Here is a 14476-nt window from a genome sequence, read left to right as displayed (position 1 = left end):
TAGCATGATAATCTTCACAGATGAACACCACTTTTGTGTGTTTTAAAGCGTAAATGAAATCACCAGAAGCAAAAAGCTATCGTTTGTGTATACACGAACTACATAGCAGTTGCACGACTTAAACATCACAACTACAAACACTGTAAAAACACATTAAAACACAAAGAATATTACAAACAAGTTAGAATGCGACTAGGTAAAGCTGTAAAGGCCGACAAGTGGGTTTAATGAGTTTCTGTGTCCGGTGTGATGATATCTAACATCCCCAACAAACACTGTAGTCCCATATAGCCACTTTTTAGCAACTGCCTTTTTTAAGACGAGTAAAATCTTAAAAATTCAAAAATCGGTTTTAAACAGACGTACTTTATCTAGCAGAATAAAATGTCTCAATATGTCTTAGCCTGTGTTAACCACATATTTTATAATTTTAAAAGAGTTGAATAAATAAAATATTAACAGCCACATAAAATAATAAGGATTAGGGATAGTTTGATCTGACTGTTATACAAATTTCTAAAATTGTGGCTACAGCCCTGAACTGATTTTACATGGGTGGTTGACATAACATTACTTTTCAGCTTTATTTCCCAGTTTAAAACCTTTGTTTAAAAAAAGTAATAAAATACAATAAGTTACATTACTTTGAAGAAGTAATTAAATTAGTTGCATTACTTATTACATTTCAAAAGTAACCTTTCCAATACTGAATATTAGGCATGGAAATGACTGAGCTATGTTGTCCTGACTCAATGACTAGATTTCCAAAAATATGTCATTTTAACTGTTTAATACCTGAATAAATTGATTTGATTTTGTTCAAAAGCAAGGGAAGAGGGCAATGAAAGGAGAAATCACGTAAAAATTTGCAAGACATTAGTTAGAAGTTAAAAAAAATTACCTGAAAATTAGTTTTGAAAAATAAAAAATAAATAATAATCATACAAACAAAGAAAAGAATATTCAATTTTATTCTTTTAGTCTTTCTGTTACATTGGACAATCTCTTTTAGTCTCTTTATATGCCCCTCACTTGTTCTGTTTTCACTGCATTTCACAATAAAGGAAGTAAAAAAAAGCTTTATATTTGACACTGATTACAGCCTTCTCACTAATTTGTTGTATTAGTGCCTAAAATAGTCATATGGTGTGACATGAAAGTTATTGTATATTTTAAAAAATGAATGGGGTTCACTTAAAATATAATAGTCCATACGAATAATAACCGTGCCATAACAAATACCACCCTGTAGTAATAATGCAGGAATGCTGCAGTGACTAAAGTAACATTCAGATGGTGTTAAAAGGCGATTGGTGATTGGCACTGATTTTCCACAGCCGGTCTTACGGCACTTGATAAAACTTGATAAAAACCCAGCAGACGGTGCATCCCACCCTATACCCCACCCTAAACCCCTCCCTCCACCCCTCCCTCCCTCACGCGGAGATGGGGAGAGAAGTTTGCCTGCGGCGCAGTCCACTGAACACTTACCGTGTTTCATTTGGGGAACAGCAACAAGAAAGAGCCTCCGGAGAAGCTTTCCAGGGAATGCTGAGGAATATCTGACAGCACAGAAAAACCCTCTCACCGCTGACTTTTTCCTCTTTTAAAAAATACAAATCTTTACTTAACATTGATGTCGCCAAAGTAAGTGGGAAGCTCGGGTCAGTAGGACAGCGGCCGCACGCGGACTGTTGTCTGTCGGAGGGTGCTTTTTAAATTTGGGTCCGAAATAGAAACGAAGAAGAAGACAGTCCGAGAGAAAGTGATACAAGAGTCCGACTCAGAATGAATAACAACAAAATCGAGAAAGAAAACGAGCAGAGTGAATTTACCAACCACGAAGAGGAGGTATGTACCCGCACGCACGCGAGCACCTACCTGCTGTTTTAATTTAATAGGACGCTCCATGACCCGTAACATCTTCATAAAGCGACTCATGCTAATGCTAATAGCCTGTTTTTGACCATCACCCGTTAGCACCGATAGTATAATAGTCTTATCATGTCTAAAAGACTGTTTCCTGAAGCGTTTTTTGAGCTGAAACCGAGTTTCTGTCTTGTAAAAGTTGCGAATGTTGCTGTTATATTATCATGTATGGTGCTCTCATAACAGTTATCTATTTTTCCCTAAAGGCAGTGTGTCATAACAACATTATGCACTATAGCAATATAGCGTATTGTAGTTCTCTTCTTTATCATTTTTGTAACCTAGCTCATACTGCGTGCATACGTTTTTTTTTTAACGCTTTAGGGACTGTTCGTTATTTATAAGAAGGCAGGGGGGGGTTCAAAAGGGGGGGGGGGGCACTTCAGATAGTTTTTGAAGCACAGAGGAGGGCTTTTGTTTTTTTAATGGAGTAGTGGAGGGACATAAAACTTTTAATGATTGTGTTTTGTGTTTGTTTTCAATATCCCCAGTACCCCCAAACCTGCAAATGGGGTTTAAAGGCACGTTTTTCTAAAAAAGCACTCCATTAATCATAGCCAGAAATTGTGAAATATGAAATATTCATGGCAGAGGAAGGATCAAACATTTTCCTACTTTACTCAGGTATGCTCAAGAAAAGATAACTGTATCTCCGGGGTGAGTCATGATATGAAAAAATTCAAAGTTGCACCCCAGCCAACCTCTTGTCTGATAAATAATGTACAGTCCCTTACAGTAAGGTAACAAATATTGACTACACACCCACAAAAAAGTACGAAACAAGGCAGGACTTGATAACTGATGAATCACTAATAAGCAGTTCCCGACTAACTCTGGACTATATTGTAGGTTAGATAATGATAACCTGACAGCAGAATGAAGTGTTGCCAGTCTCTGGCTTACTGTACCGTGAAGCCAGACTTCACACAACACTGAAAAGCAGTAGTAAAGGGAATTCAGAGCCAGGGAGCGAATTAGTTTTCACTGAAGCTGAGGGAGCAATTGAAGTTCAAACAACTGCTGCTGCAACATGAACGCAATAACTCTTTGTAACACCGACCCACTGCAGCACAGTCAAGCACGAGTAGCCTCTTTCTACCGATATGAATTTAATTACGTCTTAACACACCAGAATGATACTGTTTGTACAAAAAAACAGTGAAGTAATCCATTTGCCTTCTGATAAAAAAATGTATTTACTCTCTGAGATGCTGGATAAAAGCCCAGTTTCTTCCTCCTTTCCTCTGTAAACGTTGCACAATCTTGATCCATAATATCTCCTTCTCTGTAAATGAGTTTGTAGTGGTGCTCTTTGCATGGGCCGATTTTCTTTGGCACGGAAGTAGCTCTGTTCAGACGACAGACTTGTTATTTCAGGGCTCCGTGCATCCGCAGCCAAGTGATGTAAGAAAGGTATATCGGATTATATCAGATATTACTCTTGGAGCAATTTGATTAAGGCTCAGTGTACTGATCGTCACTTTGTAACTGAATAGCCAAACAGCCTGATGTAATACCATATTTGGTCCACTGTTGAGGTTACTATGGATGCAGGGAGTTATTGCAGCTCCACACAGATGAGACACAGAGGAGAGAGCTGACTTCTTGGAAATCCAACAGAGAGTTTCGGTTTATTCACCTCATGACCTTATGTACTCAATACGGTACTGCAGTAATAGTATTTCAGAGCCTGTGTATGCACTAGCACATAAATGCAGGGCTTCAACTAATGATTATTGTCAAAATTAATATAATAATAATATATTAATATATGATTTTTTTTTGTCAGAGAATTTATTAACATTTTTTTATATAAAAGGTTGACAAATATGCAGGCCACAGGCTCAAAAATCAGGAAAGATATTCCATTTAAAGCCATATAAAACTGAGAAAAGCAGCAAATTGTCACATTTCAGAAACTGGAACCAGCAAATGACCTAAATGATTAATAGTTTAGAGCTTTTGGCTGATCGATTAATTGAAAAATTGTTTCAGCATTGCATGGCTTGTCAAATAAACAAAAGAGGAGGAAACTTTACAGGAAAATTATTTGATTTATCTCACATCATCTGCTTGTGCTTTGCCAATGATAGTGTCTGGCAGCCTTGTTTTAGAGCTGAAATAATTAATTGATTAGTTGATCAAAAGAAAATTAACTCTCAGCTCTCAACTGTTTTGATAATCTGTTTGATAAACGTTTGACGTTTGATGAACCAAAAACAGTTAGTCAAGTCATGCTGAAAAGAATAAACAATAATCAAGAATAATCATAAGTTGCTGTAGCTTTACTTTATTTATTACATAAAACGATAGAGTAGAATAGGCCTGTCACGATAACTACTTTTGTTCAAAATATTGTCTTAGAAATAATTATAAAAAAATCCTAAATTAATAAAATACAAATAAAAGGCAGCAAATCGTGTCTTAGCATAATTTTTCCGTTCAGTTGAGCTCAGGTGCTGTGAAAAAAACCCGAGAAGGCACTGTGTCTAAAATTGCTAAAATGTTTTTATTTTTATGTAAACAAACATAAACACAAGGGCAAGATCTCACAGTATATGGACATGACCTTGATTATTTTTGCTGAACTCGAGAAGTCAATAACGCAGTCGTCGTGTCAGACGTAGACTAGAATCCCACCAAAACATGTTTGAAATTCTGTGATGTCCCCGTGTTGGAGGATCAGACGAGCGTCGTCTCTTGCTTTGTGTAAAAGGCAGACAGAGAGACAGAGAGAGTAATGGCCAGAGGAATCTAATGGTTGTGGAAATGTTTGGAAGCCATCCAGACTGGCAGGGACTTAAATTTACTTGGTTGAATTAATGTAAGGGTAGACAGCACCACTTTATCTTTTGTGTAATGATGTGTGTTGCATGCAGGGGAGCAGCAGGTTTTGGGGAAACTGTACCACGCAGACACTCGCACTAACACATACGAGCAGGCATGGAAAGGCGCAGCCACACACACACACTTTTGCAGGTGTCCACACAAAAATCACACACATGACCAAGAGCAATGTGATTGATTTCCGAGTATGGCTTGCGGTTTTTCCACAATTCACGAGTTTCTGGTCAGAGAAGAATATGAATAGAATAGAAACTGCTTTATGGATGATCAAGTGACTAATTTGACATTTTCACCTGTTGTGTTTAACTCTTTTAACACCTCAGCTATCCTGATCTTCTGCGCAATAAAACATTCACAAAGTTCACAAAAGCACTGAATGTAAAACGCCAAACAGCTTTGCGCTTAACAACACTAAAGTAACCATAAACTATGACCTTATGAGAGCCAAAGTTTAACAGTCTCTCTGGTGTGACTCTCACATGCTGAACAACAGTGGATCCCCCCCCCGCGCGCGCGCGCAGTGTAGTATGCGACTCAATGGATCACTGATTCGCACCAGTAAAGCGCCGTAGCGAGCTTGACTTCTCATGCCTGCTTCATTGCTCAACCTCACACGCATCATCACTGTAAACCAAAGCTTGACGATGCTTAATGTTTATCTTCTGTGGGCCAGTGCTCACCAAACATGGTCTTGTTGCAGACAAGGTATGCAGGTTTCAGCATCTAATCTGGTGAGCTGGTTTGATAAGCTTTATTATCAGGTGTTCTGGATGCTTTCACAAACGGTGTCACTCAATGGCCGCTGACGGAGTGGAGGTGACATGCCGTCTCTTACATGGTGAATGTCAAAGATATGTGTCCGCCAACTGAGGTTTCCAGGCCTTGTTTGGACAAGAGCTGTCTGGAGGAGATTTGACGCAAAATGTTTTTGTGAATGTTAGTGAATGTATATAGAGTGAAGTATATTTATGATGACTGTGGTGAAGTGACAAAATTCCAGACTTGTTCTTGTTATCAGGAACAAAACGTAATGTGACAGAACACATGCAGTGAAGAAACAAGCTAGGTAATATATTGATATCGTTATCATGTTATGACATTAGATATTGTCTCCGATTTTGGATATGGTTATATCGTAAGTGTTATCCTTTCCTGGTTTTAAAAGGCTGCATTACAGTAAAATGATGTAACCTGATGTAAATTATCTAACTTACCAGATTTTTCTATTATTTGCTTTACCCACTTATTAATTCTATCTACATTATTGATGATTATCTAAAATTTCATTGCGTAATTTTTCGTAAAAGTAGTCAGCCCTTACAATATCATCACAATATCGATGTTGAGGTATTAAGTCAAACATATGGTGATATTTACGGGACATTTGCTTATCAATGGTATTAAAAAAATGCAACCCAAAAGAGAATCTTAGCTGAAATCACATTTCATTCACAGTTTCCAGTTTAAATCATAATAAAGCGCCATGAAACTGTGAAAGCGTGATATTTTCTGAGATAGTTATTGAAAATCTTATACAGCTGCAACCCTAATCAAGACTTAATTTACTTGTTTTAGTGCTGAAATAATTAGGTGATTTGATCTATTACCCAATAAGCTGATTGACATAATATTGATCTCCACACTATATATAGATAACAAATTAATTGTTTAGTCATTTTTCAAGCAAAAACACAAAAAATGGCCCAGTTCCTACTCCTAAAGTGTGACTATTTGCTATTTTTTCCGTTTTAATAAATTGAAAATCTTTGGTTGAGGGATTAGAGGTTGGAAAACACAAACTATCTGAAAACAAATGGAGTCTGCAGGTCCTTAAAAAGTGTTAAATTCAGATTTATAAATATAAGACTTGAACAGTCATGTTAAATTTGAATTTGTGATTTCTTAATTTCCACAAACATTTTATTTAATTGTATTCATCTTTCAATTTCTTTGTGAAAATGAGTGGAAGTCTTCTGAAAGAAGGCCTAAATTTCTGGTGTTACAAATCTTTAAACCTACCACCAAACCTTATACTGTCTTTTTACCTGCACCTACCTTTTGGCAAAATGTAGATTAACCTAACTCACTCTAATGAACAAATTTGTTCAAAATTTTAAATCTTGAAAAGGCCCTAAAAATCCTTAAATGTACGTGTCCTCCTGGGCTTCAGGCAGTTAAGATGGGCCTTTTTCTCCATTTTATAGAACAAACAATTAATCAAGCACATAATCCACAGATTAATCAATAATGATTATTATTCATTAGTTGCAGCCCAGATTTTAATCATTTAGTGTTTAATCATTCAAGTCATTTATCAAGCAAAGAGTGCCACAGTTTTTCTCCTTCCAGGTTGATCAGTATTGAAAATAATCATTTATTTATATCTGATGAAGCCTATTTTGTGTGAGTGGATAGTACACAGTAAAGAGATGAAATAACGGTGCAGCGCAGGTTGTGAGTATGAGGAATGCATCACAGCAAACCAAGTCACCCGACTGAGCTTGACCTTTAACCTGCTTGCTTTCAGTTTCCCTCAAGCTAAGTCGTGTTTATTTAAGACCTGCCCGGCCTCCTCTGCCTTGGAGGTCCTCCGTAAAACTGCACCTGATTTTTAACAAATGAGTGAACACAGAATATCTACACTTTTACTGTTTCACTTGAGGTCATACTCATATTCAAAGCCGTCTCTTCTGGATGTAACAGTCCAACACAGCAGGAGCTCAAACCTCGAGAGCTATCTGTTGATTCTAGTTCCTAGCTGACCATAAACATGTAAGTGGATCTTTACAAGCGCCCAAAGAGAAACAGAATATCACTCAAGCAGAGTTCAGCAAATGCTTCGAATCTCCCTGGGGTGTAATTGGATTGTGCTTGGCCTGCTTTTGGGTATCCACCAGGTCCTCTTCAAATAGCAGGTCATGTGGCCAGCGTGACCTTTTCCATGAAGAGATGTAGGTGGGGAGCCGTGCTGGTGGAGAAGCACGTCGAAGCAGAGGGGAGGCCACGCTGGCCTGTAGCACAGTGGTGTGGACATGTGTGTGGTCCGTGCATGTATCTATGAAAAGGGCACGCAGATATATTAACGCTCTGTGACATGAAACGCTATCAGAGGGGAGCTTAGAGGGTAAAGTGGCCATGATAGGGCAACAGCAACCCAAGAATCTAAAAGATTGTTGAAGACTATATAAGCAAGATTTACTGCAGATTAAAATTACATAGTTAAAAAACACCTTGAAATATAAGTTAACGCACACAATAAAAATCCCATATAGAGGCTGAGTCAGACTGTAAAACCCTGCTCCATCTCCCGGCTGATAGGTAGGAGTTTATTTATAAAAGCGCGGGGGGAATTGTCATCTTATCTTAGCCATTTGTCAGCTGTGCGACAAGAGGTATTTGAAAAGACAACAACAAGGCTTAGCGTCAGGAACGGCTGGCAAAGGATCCTGCTAAACTGATGTGAGACAAAAAGGAGAGAGATGAAGAATTGCACTACGCATTTAAATATATACAGCTATATATAAACTATTAAAACTGACCGAGAGTGAGGAGTGAAGTCTCTTGTATGGTGCTGTTTTCCTTAAAAGGCCTCAGTTGTCAACTTTGCTTTGTAATTAATGATACACTACACCAGGGAAGGAAGTGCGAGCTTGTGCCTAGACAGCGTCAGCCATCTTGTCTTTGCTGTGTCATACTGTATTTATGCGCTTGTTCTGTCACCTCCACTTAATATTGCTTACTCACAAGCTATAATTATCCATCGTACAGTATACAGTGTCTCTTCTCTGAACCCTCCTACACACTTCTTTCATGCCCTGCACACTTTTTCAGTCAACAATTCTCTAATTTGTCTAATTTCTTTCTCTCCATCCATCCACCTCCCTTCTCTTGTGCTTTCTTTCTGCACTTTTATCTCCCTTCCTCCCTGTTTCCTTGCCTCCTTCCTTTCCTCCGTTGCGCTCTTTTTCTTCCCTCCCTTTATCTTGTTCTCCTGCCATTTCCTCCGTCCTTCCCTCCACCCCTGGTACTGTTTATAATTTGCCACCGTTCCTCTCCTCTTTCCTACCACTCCCTTCTTTTTCATCCTGCTTGCGCCCAGTTTAGTCCCAGTAGACGAACTCCTTATCCCTTATCGCCCCATACGTTGAAAGCATGACCCTGAGACCTCTGAACACAAGGACCTTTTATGGTCATGGGACGAGCCCTAATGACAGGAGCAAGCCAAGCAGAACAGTAACAAGGAGAAACTTTTTTTTGTCTAACCGTCCAACTGTGTGCCAACTGCCTTTTGGGCGAGGTCAAACCACTCAAGATTAGCTTGGAAAGACGGGGCCAAAGTCAGAACTAGAAAAATCGGTGGCGAGGCCTCAGTGGAGTAACCCATTAAATGATAGAGGCTAATTTCTTGTGTTGTCCACAGTAGACTTTAATGTTTTACTTTTCTAGGATGCAAAAATGCATTTAAAAAATGCATCAGATAGATTCACCTTCAGAGCAGGACCATGTAACTTCTGTTGAATAGCATCCATAAATAACAATTACGGGATAAAGTGCTGAAATGTAATGTAAACATAGCACAAGTAGAAAAGTTTTGGGCTGTAAACTTCTGGTCTTTTAGTTGGTCAGTATGCTCTTGTCCTACCAAATTCTCATCGGTCACACAGTCGCTGGTGTAACTTCCTTTTCCCAGCTGAAAAATGGCAGTTGTTGATGTTCAGCTCTTGAATTCGACCTCTGTGATGGTTGGTTGTTGTAGTGTTTGTCCCACTCTTTCTCCATTGTTATTGGACAGCTGGTGACAGTGACCTGTGCACCGTTTTGGATATATTTTAGAAAGTCTTCGCCCACTGCACTGTGGCAAATTAGTTTTTCTAGCAATAACATGCAGATTTTATGTCCCTATCAACCAATTGATTGGTTGAATAGTAGGGAGAATTTCTGTTGACCAAGATTTTCTTTGGTTGACTACAGCCCCATAAAAGTTAGAAAACAGACAGACAAGTCAAGTCATCCCTCAGGTCCAGCAAGTCAGAAGTCAAGTCGTATGAAATTGTGATGATCTGCAAACGTTAACCAGAAAGCTAATGTTCAACCAGCCAATGAGCTAATAAGTCAGGTAATAAGACGATCTCCTTTCACGTACCTATTTTTGTAGGTTTTTTAGTGGTTGATGAAGTTAGATATTGTGGTAGCCGTGTCACACATTTTGAGCCACAGACCTCTGTTGTTCTCTCCTTTTACGATCATTGACAAGATAGCTAATCCCTTGATCTAAATTTATTAATTTTAGATTACACCCCTCTATGATTACTGCCCTCTTGCTGGCCTCTGCAGGTCTGCTGAGTCCTATTAGGTTTCCAGGTTTGCACGTATTGTGCTTGCCTTCACCAGATCACACTTCAAAAACTTCAGTATTCAGTATAAAGTTGTTCTTTTAGTTGGTCTTTTAGCCACATTAGTGTCAATTCCTCAAATTAAGGACTTGAGTATTACCTGAGTCAAGTCTTGTAATTAAAACAAGAATTAATAATAAATCAAAGAATGAATTTTTGCAGCCCTAAATATTGGATCTTTGAGTGCTGTTTCTTTCTAAACATTAAGGAACAGGTGTACCATCATATAAAGAACACATTAGCAGCAGGCTTACATTTCTTCATGGAGACACAGAGGATGACTGAGTATCTACTGTTGTTTTTGTCTCCACTTGCACCAGACACTTTAACCCTCTGCCCACCCAACCTCAAAACCAAACACTTAAAGGTGTACACTTGGGCAGGCGGCAACAAAGGGAGCCCAGAAAAGGCAGACGAGGACTTGGCCGATTAGTTCGCGTTAATGAGCGCTTTGGAATGTTAAGTCCATTCACAGAGACGCATCAGATAAGCGAGAGAAAGAAGAGAGCAAACTAGTCTGAAAGATTCTGACGAACTCTTAAGTCGACAGCTGAGGAGTCAAACTGATGTGTAGCTGACAATCTGTGAATGGGTCGCTCTTCTCTTCCACACGCCATCCAAGTAAAACCTTAAGGCCTTTTTCGCTGAGGTCAGAAATGGTCAGTATGAGTTAAAGAGCACATATGCGTTGTTAAGACACAAGAGTTTTCTTTTCCAGGTTAGACTTAAAACAAGGGAAACAGTTACAGAGAAGGGAAGAAAAGAGCAAGAGAAGGAAAAACGCAGTGAAGTGGGCGCTTACTTGCTTTTCCTAGGTCATTTGTTTTAAATGTCTTTTAAAGGTTAACCTGTTGGAACATTTACAGGCCCTTACTGAGCTGTAATTGTTGGTCGAAAGCACTTGTGGGAGTTTGAGAGAAAGAGAAAGAGAAAAACACAGTGTTCGTATGCTGTATGGGAAAGTATGGAATAGGATTTTTGTAATTTCTGGATACGTATGGAAAAAAAGAGAGTATGGAAAAATATTTGTGTTTCCAGACTGCTCTTTCTGTCTGGAATATAAAATTCCAAATTTGTAAAAATAAATTTGTCACTCAAGCAGAGTATTTTTCATTGTTTGAAGGAGGCAAAAACCGCAGCCAAAATGTTCTTGACTGTGTGATAGACTGCAGGCCAGAACAAGCTTGATGTTGTCAAAAGTATGGCAAGAAATATGGCGAAAACTGAATGCACACTCCTACTAAAAGGGGCATCCACACCTATATGTCTCTGCCTTCAAAACAGAGAGTTATAACTGCACAAAATCCAGACATCTGTGACCAAATTCCACTGAAACAAAATGTGAATTGCACATATGCATTTCATCGAAAATAACAAAATATTAATATTGTCTATTACGAATTATGCAGTGATTTAGTCAGAAAAGTAAACAGACTATCTTTTATTTGTAAGGAAATGGGCACAGTGAATAAACAAGGCTGTAAATATATAAAATCTTCAACTTTTTTAAAAATCATTTTCAGTTCTTATTGATAACATAGACTAAGAATATAAGAGAAACAATGATATTATTTAATCAGTATGTTAAAGGAAAACATTTCAATTTTCACTGACTTCCAAAATTACTTATTTGACAGCCCCAAAACAACATTAGTCAGTTATAGTTGTAAACATGTCCTTAACATCGTGAAACGGTCCCAGTTCCACTATAACACTACATTGTTAAGTGGTTTGGTGATAAATGAGGACTTTTGTCACCAATGTAGTGTCAAAGATGGTCAAGTGACATACAATACATAAGACATGTCCCCTATGTCGCGAGCATACTATGCTACATTGTTGTTAAAAGAAGTCAGTGTTGAATATGGGACACTAACACCAGTCTCCTGGGTAAATGTTCTGTGTTTGTTTGACCCATCCACCACCCACTCTGTAAGGATTTCTTTGATATTTGTACAACATTACGCAGACTTTTTATTCCACATCACCTCGCTTGTTTCTCTGCTTCTGTAATAATACCTACATCCATTGGAGGGTGTCTCCTTACAATGAACACAAATATGGGCTGCATAAGCTGCTTGCACAGTCACCCTATGTGGTCATTTCAGTTAGAGTAGACTGGATTTGTACAGGCTACATCACCTAGCTGCAGTCTTCTGGCAGTTATTTGGCAATATAATAGCATCTGTAGTCAGAATGCAACATACATGTTAACAGTTTGATTTGAAACCACTTATTTATATGATAAACATTTCACTATTTCTACCAATAAGTCTAAAAATCTGTGTCCTGAAAAGTATGAAATTTGTGGAATGGAAAATGCGTAGGAACCCCCCAAAACAAAGAAACTCCACTCTCAGAATTCAGTTCTGTCATTCAGAGTGTGCTCAACCTCACAGTTGACCCCCGACCTACACAATAACCTGCTCCTAACCTGTGACTTGTGACCCCGAATGTGAAACTTGACCCGTTGAACCCTGCCGATTAACAGACAAACTGAGTCATCCATTTATGGTCTTTTGACACCTCTCTGCCCTGCACTCTCTCACTCCTCACGTTGTCCAGAAGATGAAGGGGGGGAAAAAAATCTTGTGAGGATGATGGAGAGCGATGTCAACACTGAGCAGTGACAACTCTGATAGCAGAGGAGTGTGGGAGTCTGTCAGTTAGACTGTTTTTAATAACACGGCGCTCAACTGATGCAAGAAAACTCAACTTGCCCAGAGCTCATGTCGGCTTATAGGTAGACTTTGATTTCAGCTCGGCCACAGCGAACCGAGACATGTGTGTGGATTTGAAAGCAACTAGTGTGGGTCTGCAGTGAAAGATTTTATCTGAGCTTGGAATTCATATGCTGGTGACCACAACATTGATGCACACACACGCTACAAGAGGCTACTGTGTCCTCTCTTTCAAGGTTAGAGCTGTGTCCTGCCACATCTGGTGCAAAGGACCTGTGTCTATTAACTTGGCTGTCAAACACACTGGCACTAACACACACACACACACACACACACACACACACACACACACACGGGGAGGGAGGAAGAAACACATAGTAATCATCTCACATCGCACCAAGGTCGTGTCCCTCATTTCAGCCGGAATGAACGGTCAAAAAAGCACTCAATTAAAGTCAGAGCAAATATCTGAGAAAGTCACACGCCGCGGCAGAGTGTAATGAGGCATTTCAGGCAATAGGTGTAACACGTTTTATAAGTCCACAACGCACGCTGAATAGAAATGACACATGAATAACTTGCGGGGCCATTTAATTAGACAAATCAAGCAGCTTTTATAAAGGCTGACAAATTGCATTCTGTGCTGAGGAAAATGTTAAATACCATAATGCAAGTTTTGAATGGTGCTCCAGTCAGTTATTGTTCTAGCTAGCAAGCAGTTGTGGTGTCAGTTTTGGCTTTGTTAATTAAAGCTCTGTGACATTTGATAGTAGAAGGTCAGGGCCTAGGTAAGCTTTGAATTTTTATTAGAAAGCAGGAAAAAAATCACCACTGAGCTAAATTTATAATCCTTTGGAATTGTGTTCCTCAGTCTGGCTCATTTCTTAAATTTTATTTTTCTTGGTTTGGCCATCATTTTCTGTTGATAGTCGTCAAGGGTGTAAAAAGCATTTTAGCTCTCCCGGTTCCCTTGTCTTAAAGTTGATGGGTGTTTTGAGCTTTTTTTGTTTTTGTAAAATAAGGCCTGTGTTAACACAAGCTTAAGAGACTTACAAGTTTGTCTCTATGGCATAAAATATGTCAGTAAACACCCCACTTGTGAATTTTGACGCCTTTATGTGTTAAAAAAGTCAAGTTGATAAATTAAACTGCAGAATGTTATCATGCCAAATGTACAGTGTTTTTGTGGTGCTGACGCCGTGTCATTGTTGATTTATAGCCAGTAGCTTTTAAATTCTGCCAATTGCATTTAGGCTTAAAAAAATCACACACACACACACACACACACAAAAATCACATTTGTTAAGATTATCTCTCTAAACAAAATCTGCAAGTATCATAAACACTTGTTTGCCAAAGAGGTTATTTTCTGCAATAAACCAAAATCCAACGGAAAATTCCCATAGGCTTTTTGATGAGGGAGCCAGGGCAAAGCTAACTTACATATTGGCCTATAAAAAAATCCCATCATCCCTAGAGCACTCATTTGGGGGGAGACAAATATAAAACTGGGGCTTTGGAGTCCTACTCCAGGAAATTTTGAGTGTCAAACTTCCTGCATTCTGGTGAATTCTTATGTACCTATTTTTGCACTTTCTGCATCAGTTCATGGTCGAAACATCTTTT

The 14476-nt window shown here is 38.8% G+C and overlaps 1 protein-coding gene across 2 annotated transcripts in view; it reads left to right on the top strand.

The window, feature by feature from the left end:
- Positions 1-1433: 1433 nt before the first annotated feature.
- LOC121961905 (RNA-binding protein with multiple splicing-like) overlaps positions 1434-14476 on the top strand; it is a 45075-nt gene continuing 32032 nt past the window's right edge. The window contains exon 1 of one of the 2 annotated variants that reach the window (XM_042512006.1): positions 1434-1851. In XM_042512006.1, coding sequence (XP_042367940.1) covers positions 1789-1851 — 63 coding nt within the window. In that variant the 5' untranslated portion in view covers positions 1434-1788. The remainder of the gene's footprint in view (positions 1852-14476) is intronic. The other variant, XM_042512004.1, reaches the window with a different exon arrangement.

The sequence above is a fragment of the Plectropomus leopardus genome, chromosome 23 (genome assembly GCF_008729295.1).
Source record: "Plectropomus leopardus isolate mb chromosome 23, YSFRI_Pleo_2.0, whole genome shotgun sequence".
NCBI lineage: Eukaryota > Metazoa > Chordata > Actinopteri > Perciformes > Serranidae > Plectropomus > Plectropomus leopardus.
The sequence above is the reverse complement of the archived record's forward strand: the minus strand, read 5'-3'. Positions and strand labels throughout refer to the sequence as shown.